Here is a 12,541-nt window from a genome sequence, read left to right on the forward strand (position 1 = left end):
GGAGCCACTGGCTGTGGCCCACGGTGGGACGCGAGCAAGGCTGACCCAGGCTGCTGCTTGGCTGTGCGGCTGCCGGTAGAGGAGGGGCCTCTCCCGAGTGACCCTGCCCGCCCCCCGGATGGCCCCAGAGGGGACCCGTCTCCCGGCTCTGGGTGGGGATGTTGGGCAGCCAGCCCAGGTGCGGGGAAGGGGTGCACACGGTTGCACAGCGGGGGCTCCCTTGGGTGCTGGTGCCGGGCTGCTTTCATTAAAACAAAAACGTATTTAATTTCATCATTTAGTTTTTCCTCCATATTTTCATTACTTATTTTATTATTTTATTCCAATAATATGCAAATTTAGAAAGAAATGGTAGAGATCCGACACCGAGCAGCTAGTTCCTGCCTCTCTTGCCTCGTGAGCAGCCACTTTTGACACTCTCTCCTGTTTCTTCTGACATTTGCATACTGGTCTGTATTTCTAGATAATTTGCGTATATTGCCACCCCCCCAAATATAAAGGCTCATAAAACCCCACCCCAAACCTTGTACCACTATTACCCGACTGAAACATGAGCAAGAATGCCTTAGTGTCATCAAACAGCCCGAACGTGCTCACAGTTTCAGTTCGCCTTGTATTTTTTATTTTATTAGAGTTTTTCTGTGTGTTTGACTTGAGGTTCCGGGTAAGGTCCAGACCTTGTATGATATGGTGATGTGTCACCTAAGTCTCTTTTCATCTGTGGGTTTCCCTCATTTTTTTTTCTTTGCAAATTTTTTAAGAATGAACCTCATTTTTGTTGCATCTGCCTAAAACATGGTTTGTGTCATCTCACAGCAGGGCATCTTCAAAACACGCAGCATGTAGATTTGTCACAGGCCAGGGTGCCCCCCTTTCCCCGCCACTGCCCTGTGTCTCCAGGAGCAGATTTCAAAACCTTGCTGCCCAATCTCTACATCTCCAGGTGCTTGAACCTTCACAGAGAAAGACCTTCCTGAGAGAAGGCCTTCGGGCCCCAGGGTATGGCAGCTCCTCCTTTGTCAGGGCGGGTTGCTTTCCACCCTGCACGTTGCCCCGGAAGCCGCTTCACGTGGCTCCCTCCTGAGGACTGGTGGCTGCTGATGGTCCCCTTCGTGGGCTCCGGAAGGCGTGATTGGCCTCGTCCGCACAGCCTGGCTGTGTGCATGGGGCGCTCCAGTGCTGGGAGCCTCGGCGAAGGCTGAGAGCGAGTGCAGCCCCTCCCCGCCAGGGCCGGCAGATCTGCAGGCTTTAGTGGGTGGGAAGCGGGTGGAGTGGTGGCCGTGGCTACGCTGCTCCGGGGCAGCAGCACGTCCGTTAACACTGTTTGCCTTCAAACTAGTTATTAAATTGTCCTGTGGGACAATTAGACTAGAGAAGCCAAAAGAATGTGCCAGGGCACTGGGTTTCTGTTTGGAGAGAGGCTTTTGGTAAACAGCGTTCACATTCCTGCAGATTCTGTGGGACCAGAGTCAACATTGTGCCACGGCCCGGCTTGAGCAATCGGGGCCTGTGTCCTCCATGCTCAGCTGCTCCCTTTGTCTCTGCTAACCACCTCAGGCCGGCCCAGTCCTCCCGCCGGGTGCCCCCCAGCCCTCCGGCCCCCCAGGAGGCAGGGCCTCCAGGTCCCACAGCACCTGCGGAGGCACCGTCCCTGGGTCCCTGTCACTGGATTGCGACCCAAAGGTGAATCATCTCTTGGGAAGTTGGGAGATCGTTTCGTCAGCTAACCACAGTACGTGTGGAAGAAATTGCTGTTTTATTTCAGGCTCTACAGGCAAAATTGCAAAACCTTCCCATTTTGTGGTTATTACCAGGGATTAAAACTGAGTTGCCTGGTGGCCGCTGGTCGGTAGTTGTCCCATCTAGTCCCAGGACTGGAGGCCGCAGGCTCTCCGGCTGGGACACGAAGGGCAGCAGCGACCCCTTCTGGCCGGCAGAGGGGCTGCCCAGCAAGCGCTGTGGGAGCTCCGCAAGGCAGCCCCAAAGGGCTTGGACTCTCAGCTCTCCCCACCGAGTATTGGAGGGGCATCTTTCCTTCTCTTTTTTGAGCCCCACCAGGCCCCAGGACTGTTGCGAGTGTTACCCTCAGAGTTAAGTGGAGTCTCCTCTCTGTGGTTCCAGTGAGACTACTTGGAAAAAAGTTCTCACAGAACTTCAGGATCAGATTGAACTTAGCCGGAGGCCACATGCTCCTGGAGGGCCTCCTGTGCTCTGCATGTGACCCCAAGAACATCAGGGGTGTCAGGCTTCTGCTGGAGTTTGCGGGCTCTGCTAGCTGCCTTCACCGTGCTCCCCAGCGTTCTGGCTCCTCCCTCCCTCCCCTTGTGTGTGTGCCGCCGGCCCGGCCAGCCCCGAATGGCAGCCCGCTCACTTGGCTGGAATGGCTGCAGAAAGTCAGGGCCGGAGGCGTCAGCCAGGTCATCCCAGGGTAGCCCTGGGACCAGCACGTGCCGGCCCCCGGGTGCAGCGGGCTGTGTGTGCTTGGGGCGCTTTTCCTCATCGGACCGGTGGTTTTCCTTAGTCCTGTCTCCCTGGACAGGTTCCGGGGCCCGGAACACAGATAGGCAGAGGGCGGGGGTGTCGGCCTTCCCATGCTCGCTGCAGTGCGTGTCCCCGGGGGAAGTCAGGACCCCCGGCTGCCAGGCACTGGCCCTCTGGTGTGGCACTGCCCGTGCCCCAGCTTGCCCGGCCACAGTTGGGGTGCGGCGGGGAACCCCCCCGGGATGTGGGGACCGCAGGGGCGGGAGGAAAGGAAGGTGCTGTGCCTCCCGAAAAGGGACCCACGGCCTCCGGGAGTTATTGTGCACATGACAAGCCTGTGACCTCCAAGGACACACGTTAATTAACGGTTGTCCCGGGAACCAAGTTTGTGACGTTCTGTGCGCATGCTCAGAAAGTGGGCCGTTGAAGGTACAAAGTTGCCTCTGGACTGGCGTGTCTCAGCACCCGGGACCTGGGAGGGAGGAGGCTTTGTCTGAATCAAGAAAGGTTCTCTGTCCTTGGGAGAAGGGACAACGCCTCGGGACTGTGGAGGCGGCAGTTCCTGCTGGTACGGACGCCCTGGCCCCTCACTGGTGGGTTGCTTGCGTGGCGCGTCAGGCCAGAGGCCATGGCTGCTGTGCCCACACCTCTGAGCTGCTTGTGGGCCGGCAGGGTTTGGGGGCTGGGCTCCTGGGGGGCTCGCCTCAGCAGCAGGAACAGGGGAGTCCCCCAGCTCCAGTGAGTCAGACAAGCGCAACTTAGTGACTTCTGTTTTAATCCGGCCTGCATCCCCTCTTGCGCCGCCGCCCCCACTCTCTGGCCCGTCCACCTTGACGTGCTTCTAAAGTGTCTGGGTCACTTAGACAAAAGGCAACTATCGGTTCCCATAAAAATAAGGAACAGTGGCAGGGCTGAATTTCTAATTGTCAACCCTGGCACCAGCTATGCTAGACCTGTAAGAGCAGGGCCACGGCCGCCAGGATCCACTTCGCTGCCTTCTCTTTGGTCTTGAGGTTAAAGGTCCAGACGTAGGTGGGGCCGCGGATGCGTGTTTTGTACACAGGACACTCATAGATGTTCTTGGTGTCCATGCGGTCCACAGGAATGGCCTTGATGAAGATGACGGGCATGGCTGGCGTCAGCTCCTTCAGCCTGGCTTCAGCGATGACTCCAGTCTGGGTGTCCCAGCGAGCGCCTGCAGGACAGCACGGCGAGGTCAGGGTGGCCTGTGGGGCCGTGCCTGGGTGCTGCGTGGTGTGCCGGCAGCGGCGCCAGGGGGTGGACTGGCGCAGGCTCGGCTGAAGGTGGGGCTGTGAGCAGAGGACTGGGCAGCAGTGCTAGGCATGCCGGGACCCCTGGGGCCCCGCCAGGCGCCTCAGAGGGATAGCTCTGCCTCGAGCTCTCGGGGCCACCCGTTTACGTGGGTGGTCTTTTCAGAACCTGTCCGTCAGCCTTCTCAGCCTCAGTGGCAGGAAGTGGTGGCTGTAGCTGGAAGTCCCAGGAGGTCACATGTGCATCGTCCAGCCTGTGTGTGCATGCGCAGGGCACGCGATCGTATGTGCGCACACACACGGAACTTTGATTTGTCTTTAACCAGACCGTTATCGTTCCTACTCACCCTGTCAATGGTGTTTGTGTTTCTTGTCTGTCATTCCAAAATAAACATGGAGAGCGGCCTCTGTCGTGCTTGTCTCTGACGTGGGGACTGGGGAGCCCTGAGCCTTTGCCGGCTAAACCCTGACACCCCCACAGGTAAGGGGGTGGTGTCAGTTGCTGAGTGGGACGGTTTGTGGTGGAAAAAGCTGCCTCTCAGCTCGACAGGTCTAAGGGACCAGGCTGCCTGGTGGCCCTGCGGCCTCCGCGGGCGCAGGACAGGGGAGGTAGGGGCAGCTGGTGCCCTCCCTGCTGCTGCTCGCCCGACCACGTGGAGGTGGGACTGGGGCGGGAACGCTGGCGCCCCCAGCTGTCCGCCTGCCCGGGCTCCCTGCCCCCAGGCCCTCTGGGAGGGCCGTGTTCCTCACCGCCCTGAAACAGGTGCTCACACCTAAGGACGCGCCTGCCGTTTCCGGCCAGGCAGAGCCAGGCTGGCTGTCCTGTGCGGCAGGTTTGGTCTCCGGACTGCTGTCTGAGAGCGTTCTCAGACTCGCGCCACTGTCTCCACCAGCGTCCAGCTTCCAGCCGACATGCCCCTTCCGCGCGCCTCTCCCACCTGCCCCCTCCCAGCTGGTCTCTGCCCTCCAGCCCAGCGGGACTGGCTCTGGAAGCCTTCTCTGACCGGCACCCTCATTACCTTCCATGAAGAGCCCATACACATAGGAGCCCTCTCGGGGTGGTGCCGTCATGTCCTCCCGGTTCTTCTTGGTTACTTCCACAGACAGACACATCTTGTCCAGCGGCCACTCGTTCTTCCTGGCCGTGGACTGCATGATGGCCGTGAGGAAGGACTGGGGGTTGAAGAAGCCGGCCAGCCACACGGTGGTGGGCAGGGTGAAGTCTGTCGTCCAGGCCTCGAGCTCCTGGTGGAAACGTGCTTCAGCAGAGCCCGGTGCCCGCTGGCTCCAGTTTAAATGAGGGAACGGGAGGAGGAGGGTCTGGAGAGGGGCTTCACATCCGAGGACAATTTAGGGTCCCAAAGGAGGCTTTGACAAGGCGGTTCCCCGGACGGTGCCCCTGGGGCTTTGGGCTCTGGCGCAGAGGGCTGTCGGGCCGCTGTCCCTCCCTTCTGCAGGAAGTGCCTACATTGTCAGGCGTCTCTGTGGCCTGGGCCGGGCCCTTCCGGCCCTGCTCTGACGAAGGCCAGGCCAGTGGGGGCCTCTAGGCCTCTGGCGGGGACACGCTGCCCCTTCACAGCCGCGGTCCTGCCGGCCCTGGGGGGTGGGGGTGTGCTGTGACACCCGGGGACACTGTCCTCACCCTGATGCGGAGCAACAGGTCGGCGTACCAGGCCGCCAGGCCCATCATGGAGGGGTAGGCCCGGGCCACCCACGGGTCGGGCACGGTGTCGTAGAACAGCGCCGTGGACAGGTCTTCCATGTCGGTCGTGATGGTCAGTTCCCCCTAAGGACATACGGATGGGGCGCTGGCAGCCCAGGCCACTCACAGGCACGCGGACCTGGCCAGGCCCATGCCTTGTTTCTCCCACCGCATCCGTGCTGTGAGTCCTCAAAAGTAGCTTGGCACAGACCCTGGGTGTGCGCCCCCCGGCCTGGCGGGCCTGCAGCCCCGGACCGGGGAACCCAGAGGAGGCGGTACGGCGACAACGCCCAGGGCCCGGGCTCTGTGCTCTGCAGCTGGGGTGAGGGGTCCGCTTGCGGCGGCCCGCCTGCCTCCTCTAAGTCTTGCCCTGGGTCCCAGCTGACCTGTGCGGTGTTACCTTCAGCCCCAGGCTCAGCTCCTTCAGCGAGCGGCGCATCTCGTTGGTGAGGATGTTCATTCTTTCACATTCCTGGAAGGCGACCACCACGTAGGGGGTCTTCTCAGCCGCCTTCGCCATGATCTCGGCCATGTTGAACATCTCCGGGACCTTCTCCAGGATCTCCTCCAGCACGGCCTTCACCTGGAAGTCAGTCCCCGCCAAGCCCCGTCACCGCATGCGCCTGCCGGCCCACCCCCAGCGTCAGGGTCGGGGAGCCTGCGCCAGACGTTCACAGCGAGGGCTCCTGGAGCAAAGGGCAGTGGAGTTGCCTGAGAATCGGTCCCGGAGGTGCAGCCGCACGTCTGACAGAGGAGGAGACCTTGGCCAACAGGCTTTGAACAGTCTGGTCGTCAGAGCCGTCGGAGTGTAGCCATGGGAGCTGCAGACATTCCCAAATGCACGGCTTCCTCCCCCCGTCAGATCCGCTGGCACCCATAGGACTGCGACCTACGAGTCTCCCGTGGGGGCTGCTTTGGGGACCCTTCTGGTCACACCCTCTCCAGGAGTGGCCCACCTGGGGTCGTCTACACCACTGCCGTCAGAAGTCTGATTCTAGTCATTAGACCAAGGAAGGGCTGTGAGGCCTCACAGCACTGAGGGTCTTCTGGTCCAGGATCTGGTCTATCACCAGTAAGCCCAGTACTCAGCTGGCTGTTAACAGAACTTGTCCAGAACTTACTGGACAGTGTAAGGGTGTTAATTGCTCACTAGACGGCAGAGGCAACCCAGGCAAGTGTGAACGGGTTAAAAGTTCTTAACGCTGAAGTTGTTTTGGTTCTTCGAGTATTAATGGGATGAGCCCCCCGGGGGTCTTCTAAGCTCTCGGGGAGGGGCTGTTCTGATGCCTCTGGGCTGTCGGGTAGGAGGCCCCCCCCCCCCGACACCAGCTGGGCCAAGTTAGAGGCTGCAGGGAGGGAGGCCTGGGGGTGGGGGAATGGCCCCTGGGCAGCACCCCTGGGCCTGTTAGCCAGCTCACAGCTCCACCCCGGTTTCTGGGGGTGCACTTTTCGACCCCAGGTTCCAGGCCCCGCCCTTTGTCTGGCCCTGGGCCGGGTGTTAAGGCTCCTGCCTTCTCCTCGCGAGATACTCCGGTGCCTGCTCCTGAGTCGGTCTCTTTGGGCTGCATTTCCAGGACGGTGCGGAACAGCTTCTCTGACGTGACTGTCAAGAAGCCAATCTCTGCATTGGGGTGCAGGCCGTACAGGTAGGGACTCTCGGGGGGCAGGTTCTCATCGATGTACTCGTGGTAACCCTGAGAAGGGGTGGTGGGTGAGCGGGCTGCCAAGGTAAAGCCGTGCAAGCTGGAACCTGTGTCCACCGATCAAGTGTTTCGGACCGGAATGTTCTGCCCACGTCTTGCCGTCTGCACAAACCCCCACAGTTCTCTAACCCCCTTTCTGGCTGCTCCACCCCCCACCCCCCAGCCACATGAACCATCTCCACGCCCCCTCCCCCTCCAGAGGCTGTTTCAAGCCAGCTCTCATTTCCGTTGCCTGGCTTCTTGCTCAATCACGGATACTCCGTTTGCGACGCCAGGCTGGCCCCAGAGCTGGCCGGGCCGGCATCGCCCTTGGCTGCTGTCACATCGGGCGAGCTCATGTCCCCGAGAGAGAGCCCCCCCGCTCACCTTGTAATCCAGGTTGGGGGGGATCTGAAAGCCCGGCGCCAGCAGGATCTCGCCCTCCAGCATCTCCGCCCGCACGTACTCCGCCAGGTACGTCCTGCACAGCCGCCGGTCCCAGTCGTCCGTGATGTGGCCGCCATACATGATTTCTCCAAACAGGTAGCGGAGGTCGTCCCAGGGCACCTGAGAAAGGACGCAAGTGGTTAGAAGCGCCCCCGCCCCTTTGGGGTCTGACTCGGCCGTCAGCCCCCCCTGGCCGTCTCCTGCCTTTGGCTCCTTTGGCGAGGGCTGCCTGGCCGTTCCCTCCACCTGTGGCCTGGCCTCTGCCCTGACTGTGAACGCCGGCAGTGTGCTCCACAGGCCCACCCTGCAGCCGCCATTCGCTCCCTCTCGCGGGCCTCCCATGTCACCCCCGCTCGGAGACGCGCAGCCACCCGTGACTCCGTATGCTGGCCACCTGACCGGAGCGGTTTCCGCAGTGACTGGGTGTCTACTCTTGGGTGCCATTTCTTTTGGCCACGGAGTCCTGTCGGTCACACCTTTATGATGTCTCCATCCGGTGGCCTGCCTTGCGGTCCTGCTGAGCTTACCTGGCTCCGTGTTCCCAGCGGCTCCCTGTACCTGCGCGTCCCGCGGGGCTGTGTAGACAGGTAGCGCAGCGCCCAGAGCGCGGCCGCCTGACCTTGCGCTCTGCGTGGGCCACTGCTCCCCGCCACCACCTTCTGAAGCCTCCTCTGCGAAGCCAGGAGTTGGGCTCGGCTGGCAGGTGTCAGCACGGTGCCGTCCAACTGAAGCGGCTTGGAGGCCGCAGACAGCAGTCACGTATGCAATCCCAAATTTGCGAGCAGACACGTAAGTAAGAAGATTGTTCCAGCAGACGGTCAGCATGAAAACGATGAATTAATAAGCTATTTTACACTCTCACCTGCACCACGCTTTTGCCGTCCAATGTGGATCTCACGCAGTTCGGATGCCACATGCGTGCGGTTTGTCCCGCCACTGCCCCGGGCGGCGCAGGCGGGTGGCCTCCTGACACAGTTTATCGAGAAAAGAACTCGTGCACTCATCGGTTGCCTGATTCGGTCTCGTGAATTTCACTCAAAATGTTAATATTCTCTTGTCATCTTGTGATTTAAAGTTTGTTCTCTGCCTGGTTATCTTGGGTACGTGCTGAGCTGCTTTTTCTGTGTTTTACTTGTTTGCTTCGGGGACAGCTCGCTTCCTCAGGCCCCTCTGACCCCCTGGGCCCCACGGGCTTCCTCCCAGGGATGCCCTTCCCTGCGGGGTGGGGGCCGTGGCACTAACAAGCAGGGACGGACACCACCCACCCGTGTTCCCACTCGTGCCGACAGAGTCCTGGAGCACTCGTCAGAGACAGGGCACCTGGCCTTCCCCCAAGAGTCTGCGTGAGTTGGTCTGTGTTCTTAACCAATGCTCTGGACCACGTCCTCTGGTCACTTAACGTTGTCGAGGCTGTGAGCTCGGACAGAGGAGGGGTCATGCCACCAGGAGCCCGGTGCGCCCAGCCTGACCGGTCACTGCTCGGCAGGACGTGCGTTCCTGTGTCATTCACTCCTGTCGGGGGGTCGCTGAAGCTCATGGCATGCGTCCTCGAGCCATTTCCTCCCCACCTTGGCTTCTGTGTATGTGTGAATAATGGGGCAAGTGTCTGAATAAACGTCTTCAAGAAACTCGAGCACTGTTCCTCTCATGCCAATCTCCCCAGAAAACGTCTCTTAACCAAACTGCTCCTTCACGGCCGCTCCCCGGCATCTCCTTCTTGGCGAGAGCTGGAAGGTAGCTGCGAGGGTTCAGCTCGGCCCTAGGTGAAGCGGACCGCCAGCCCTCCATCCCCGCCACCTGCAGGTGGACCAGCTCCCTTCCTGGGGATAGCTGCCTGCTGGCCCCTTCGGCCCTCCTGTCTCCGGGCATGGGTTCCGCCAGGAACCAAGCCTGTGAGCCATGTGGTGGGCTCAGATTTGGGTGATGGCAGTGTGGAGAGGCCGCCCTGTGGGGTCACAGCTGGGGGAGTGATGGTGTTTGTCCTCAGAGGTCGTCAGACCTTCTCTGGCCTCCTGTGGGGAAGGGTATGCAAGGCTGTGCTCGCCGTCCCGCCCTGGCCCTGGCCTCCTTCGCCTCCGCCCACATCTTGAGCTTTTTACAGCAGAGTGGGAAACAGGCGGGCGTCCCGAGACCAGCACCCCTAGGCCCGGCGGGGCACTTTCCTCGCCCAACCCCTGGAGCTTGAGCCCCAGTGTCCGGGAGGTCTCAGGTGGTGAGAGGCAGAGCTGGACTTCAAGTCCGGGGCCCTGGACCCCAGCACCGTCTGCCACCATGCCGCCGGGGTGTGAGCAGGGGCACTGCCTGGTCCCACTGTCTGGCCCTCCCGCCACTGCCCAGCCTGCTTGGTGTCACCGGCGCTGTGCCGCGGTCCTGTCACTGCTGATTCGGGGCCAGTGAGGACGAGCCGAGGCTTCTGGGGTGTGTGGGCACCTGCCTCCCCTGGGGGTCACAGCAGCCATGCTGTGTCCGTGCCGGGCTCTCCAGGAGTCAGACTCCCTCCGAGGGGGACCGGGCGCGGCCCCTCTCCGTCTGCGGGCTTCTCCGTCCTCTGAGGCCATCTGCAGAGCACCTCACACATGTATCTCCACCATCAGGAAAATCAGAGCAGCACTCGTGTGTTCCAGGGAGATCGTTTTGGCTTTCCCTCTGGACCGGGTTCTGTCTGCGGACGCTGCCCATGCACCAGGGAGGCCCCTCCTTGTCCCCGCCCCCCAGGATTTCTGGGCAGGCCCCCCAGAGATGCCTGCCCCCGTGGAGTGTGCTACCGAGGGGAAGAACTGCCAGACGGCTGACAAGTGCCGCAGGGCTGGTGGCCAGGGACAGGGTGACACTTATCGTATCCACCTGCTGGGTGGGGTCTCAGGGCTTCTTGTTTTCAGGTTTTGTTTGGGTTATGACACTATGGGATGTGTCCTGAGCATGAGCCACTGCACAGTTGACGGGGAGCGGTTGGGGGCACAGAGAACCCTGCTGGGCACCAGGCGCACCCTTACCTTGGTGTTGGCCTCCAGGTAGTTGTAGAGCACGTTGATGGAAATGGTGAGGTCCCCGTTGTTGAAGGGGTATGACCTATTCCAGCCCTGGGCCCCAAACTTTCGCCTCTCGGCCACCACGGCGTGGAAGTAGCACAGGGCGAAGAGGATGCACTTGAACTCGATCTCCTTGGTGCACATCTCCAGGGTGTCCTGCGGGAGGGGACCCGAGTCCTGCCTCTGCCAGCTGTCTTGCTGGGGGCGGGAGGGGCAGTGCGGGGTGGAGGGGGGCAGCTGCCGGAGCCCCCGGTCCACGGACTGGAGGAGAGAATGCTTTCTTGTCTTTACTTCTTTCAGAAATGGCACTTCTATCACTTAAGTATTGATTACAAGTCAAATTATGCTGCTTTCTAGTAAAATATTCACAAACACAGGACATTTCAGGACTTCTTTAAGGAGAAGTACTGTCCCTTGGCAGCGGTCAGCACCCCTCATGGTGCGCACACAAACAGTAGCCCAGACTGTTTAGAAACCATGGCGAGCTGTTCATTTTCAGCACAGTGTGCTCCATGAGTAGTCCTTGTAGGTGTTACCAGGCTGTAGGGGTGTCTTCCTTAAAAAGGTTTTAGAGTCCACTTGGGAGATAAGTGTGTGCACCCAGAAGGTTCTGGTGCAGAACAGAAGATCAGGTGCCAAGAGATGAACGTAGATGCTAGGGTCTTGCAGAAAGGGGCAGGGCTGGGGGTGGGGCAGGAGGTTTGGATGGGGAGGGAGGGGCCACAGGAGCTGTCCCACTGAAGCAAGGTGGGGGCCTGCTGGGGATTGAGGGAGGCCTGGCGGCAGCCTGAGCCAACCAAGAGCATCTCCTGTCTCCTGAGGAGCCAGAGAGGGGGCCGAGATGCACTGGAGCCCAGCACACCGCCCTCCAGAGCTGGGCCCCTTCCTGAGGGGCTCCGACAAGCCCAGGACCTGCGATGCATTGACCTGTGCTGGCTCGCAGGTCATGAAACTGTCTTTAAAGTTGTAACTTGACTGCATTTCACGCTATGTACGTTTTACTTAGTCTTCCAGGAATATATTGACTTCGTGGTGTGAGGCGTGTGTGTGTGCGTGTGTGTGCGCACGTGCATGTGTGTGCTGGGGGTGGCGTGGAGCGGCGAGAACCAGGGTGCAGCCGTCCTCGGAGTTCAAGCCTGCTCCCCAGCAGTGCAGGCCAGAGCTGCCTTTCTGTCTGTGGGATACGCGCGCTGGAGGGGAAGCCGCCTCACCTGGGTGAAGAGGTCCAGAGCCTTGTGCAGGTTGGCGTGCATGCCCGTGGGTGGCTCATTGGTGATTTTGATGGCATTTTCCAGGATGCCTTGGGGGATGATGTGGGACTCAGGGCTGGGGGCGGGCTCGGCGCTGATGAACACACGGTAGTCCTCGTGGCTGCCCATGCTGTGGTGCTCCACCTTCTTGTCCAGGGTGCTCAGCCACCGCGCCACAAGGTGGATGTTCTGTGGCCAAGACCGGGGCTTAGCACTCATGCGTCCCTCCCACACGTCCCTCCAAGCAGTGCCCGCTGTCCACCCTTCCCCGGGCGCCGGGCACGCCAGCCAATTTCTGCTGAGGCCTGGGAGTCAGTATTCATGCTCGGTGAATTCAAGACCTCCAGCCTCCTGGCGAGTCCTCCCCGGCCTCCCCGGGCATAAGGCTGACATGATATGGTCCCTACCCCTGCTTTGAGGTTTGGGTAGAAGGAATGGCATGAAGCTGGGGTCTCCACTCGGGACCAGGCTAGGCCATGCCGACTGAGGTCGGCTCACCCTGTGCAGGCCGGGCAGGACTGCAGGTGCTCCTTGGGGTTCAGGAGAGGGCTCGGAGAGGCTGCAGGGGCCCCTGGTGCTTCTGCCAAGCGAGGAAGAGGAGGAGGAGGAACGGCGCTTTTGTCCGCTCTGGAGTTTGGGCTTTATAAGCAGCATCTCTGTAGGGAAACTCTGGCCTAAA

The 12,541-nt window shown here is 60.7% G+C and overlaps 2 protein-coding genes across 4 annotated transcripts in view; one reads left to right on the forward strand and one right to left on the reverse strand.

Annotated features, from left to right (window-relative positions):
* PGS1 (phosphatidylglycerophosphate synthase 1) overlaps nucleotides 1-12,541 on the forward strand; it is an 81,487-nt gene that overhangs the window by 33,113 nt on the left and 35,833 nt on the right. The window contains exon 10 of one of the 3 annotated variants that reach the window (XM_021680946.2): nucleotides 3,584-4,151. The exons of 1 other annotated variant lie outside the window; for it this stretch is intronic. The gene's annotated coding sequence lies outside the window, so the exon portion shown is untranslated. Of the gene's footprint in view, nucleotides 1-342; nucleotides 527-3,583; nucleotides 4,152-12,541 lie in introns of those variants that run through there. One more of the 3 variants, XM_044921867.1, reaches the window with a different exon arrangement.
* Nucleotides 3,429-12,541, reverse strand: part of DNAH17 (dynein axonemal heavy chain 17) — a 93,842-nt gene continuing 84,729 nt past the window's right edge. Inside the window, exons 73-80 of the mRNA XM_021680944.1 lie at nucleotides 11,824-12,051; nucleotides 10,577-10,768; nucleotides 7,524-7,703; nucleotides 6,966-7,148; nucleotides 5,855-6,037; nucleotides 5,395-5,538; nucleotides 4,772-4,997; nucleotides 3,429-3,676 (exon numbers count right to left, since the gene is read on the reverse strand). Coding sequence (XP_021536619.1) covers nucleotides 3,429-3,676; nucleotides 4,772-4,997; nucleotides 5,395-5,538; nucleotides 5,855-6,037; nucleotides 6,966-7,148; nucleotides 7,524-7,703; nucleotides 10,577-10,768; nucleotides 11,824-12,051 — 1,584 coding nt within the window. The remainder of the gene's footprint in view (nucleotides 3,677-4,771; nucleotides 4,998-5,394; nucleotides 5,539-5,854; nucleotides 6,038-6,965; nucleotides 7,149-7,523; nucleotides 7,704-10,576; nucleotides 10,769-11,823; nucleotides 12,052-12,541) is intronic.

This window comes from Neomonachus schauinslandi, chromosome 15 (assembly GCF_002201575.2).
Source record: "Neomonachus schauinslandi chromosome 15, ASM220157v2, whole genome shotgun sequence".
Classification (NCBI taxonomy): Eukaryota; Metazoa; Chordata; class Mammalia; order Carnivora; family Phocidae; genus Neomonachus; species Neomonachus schauinslandi.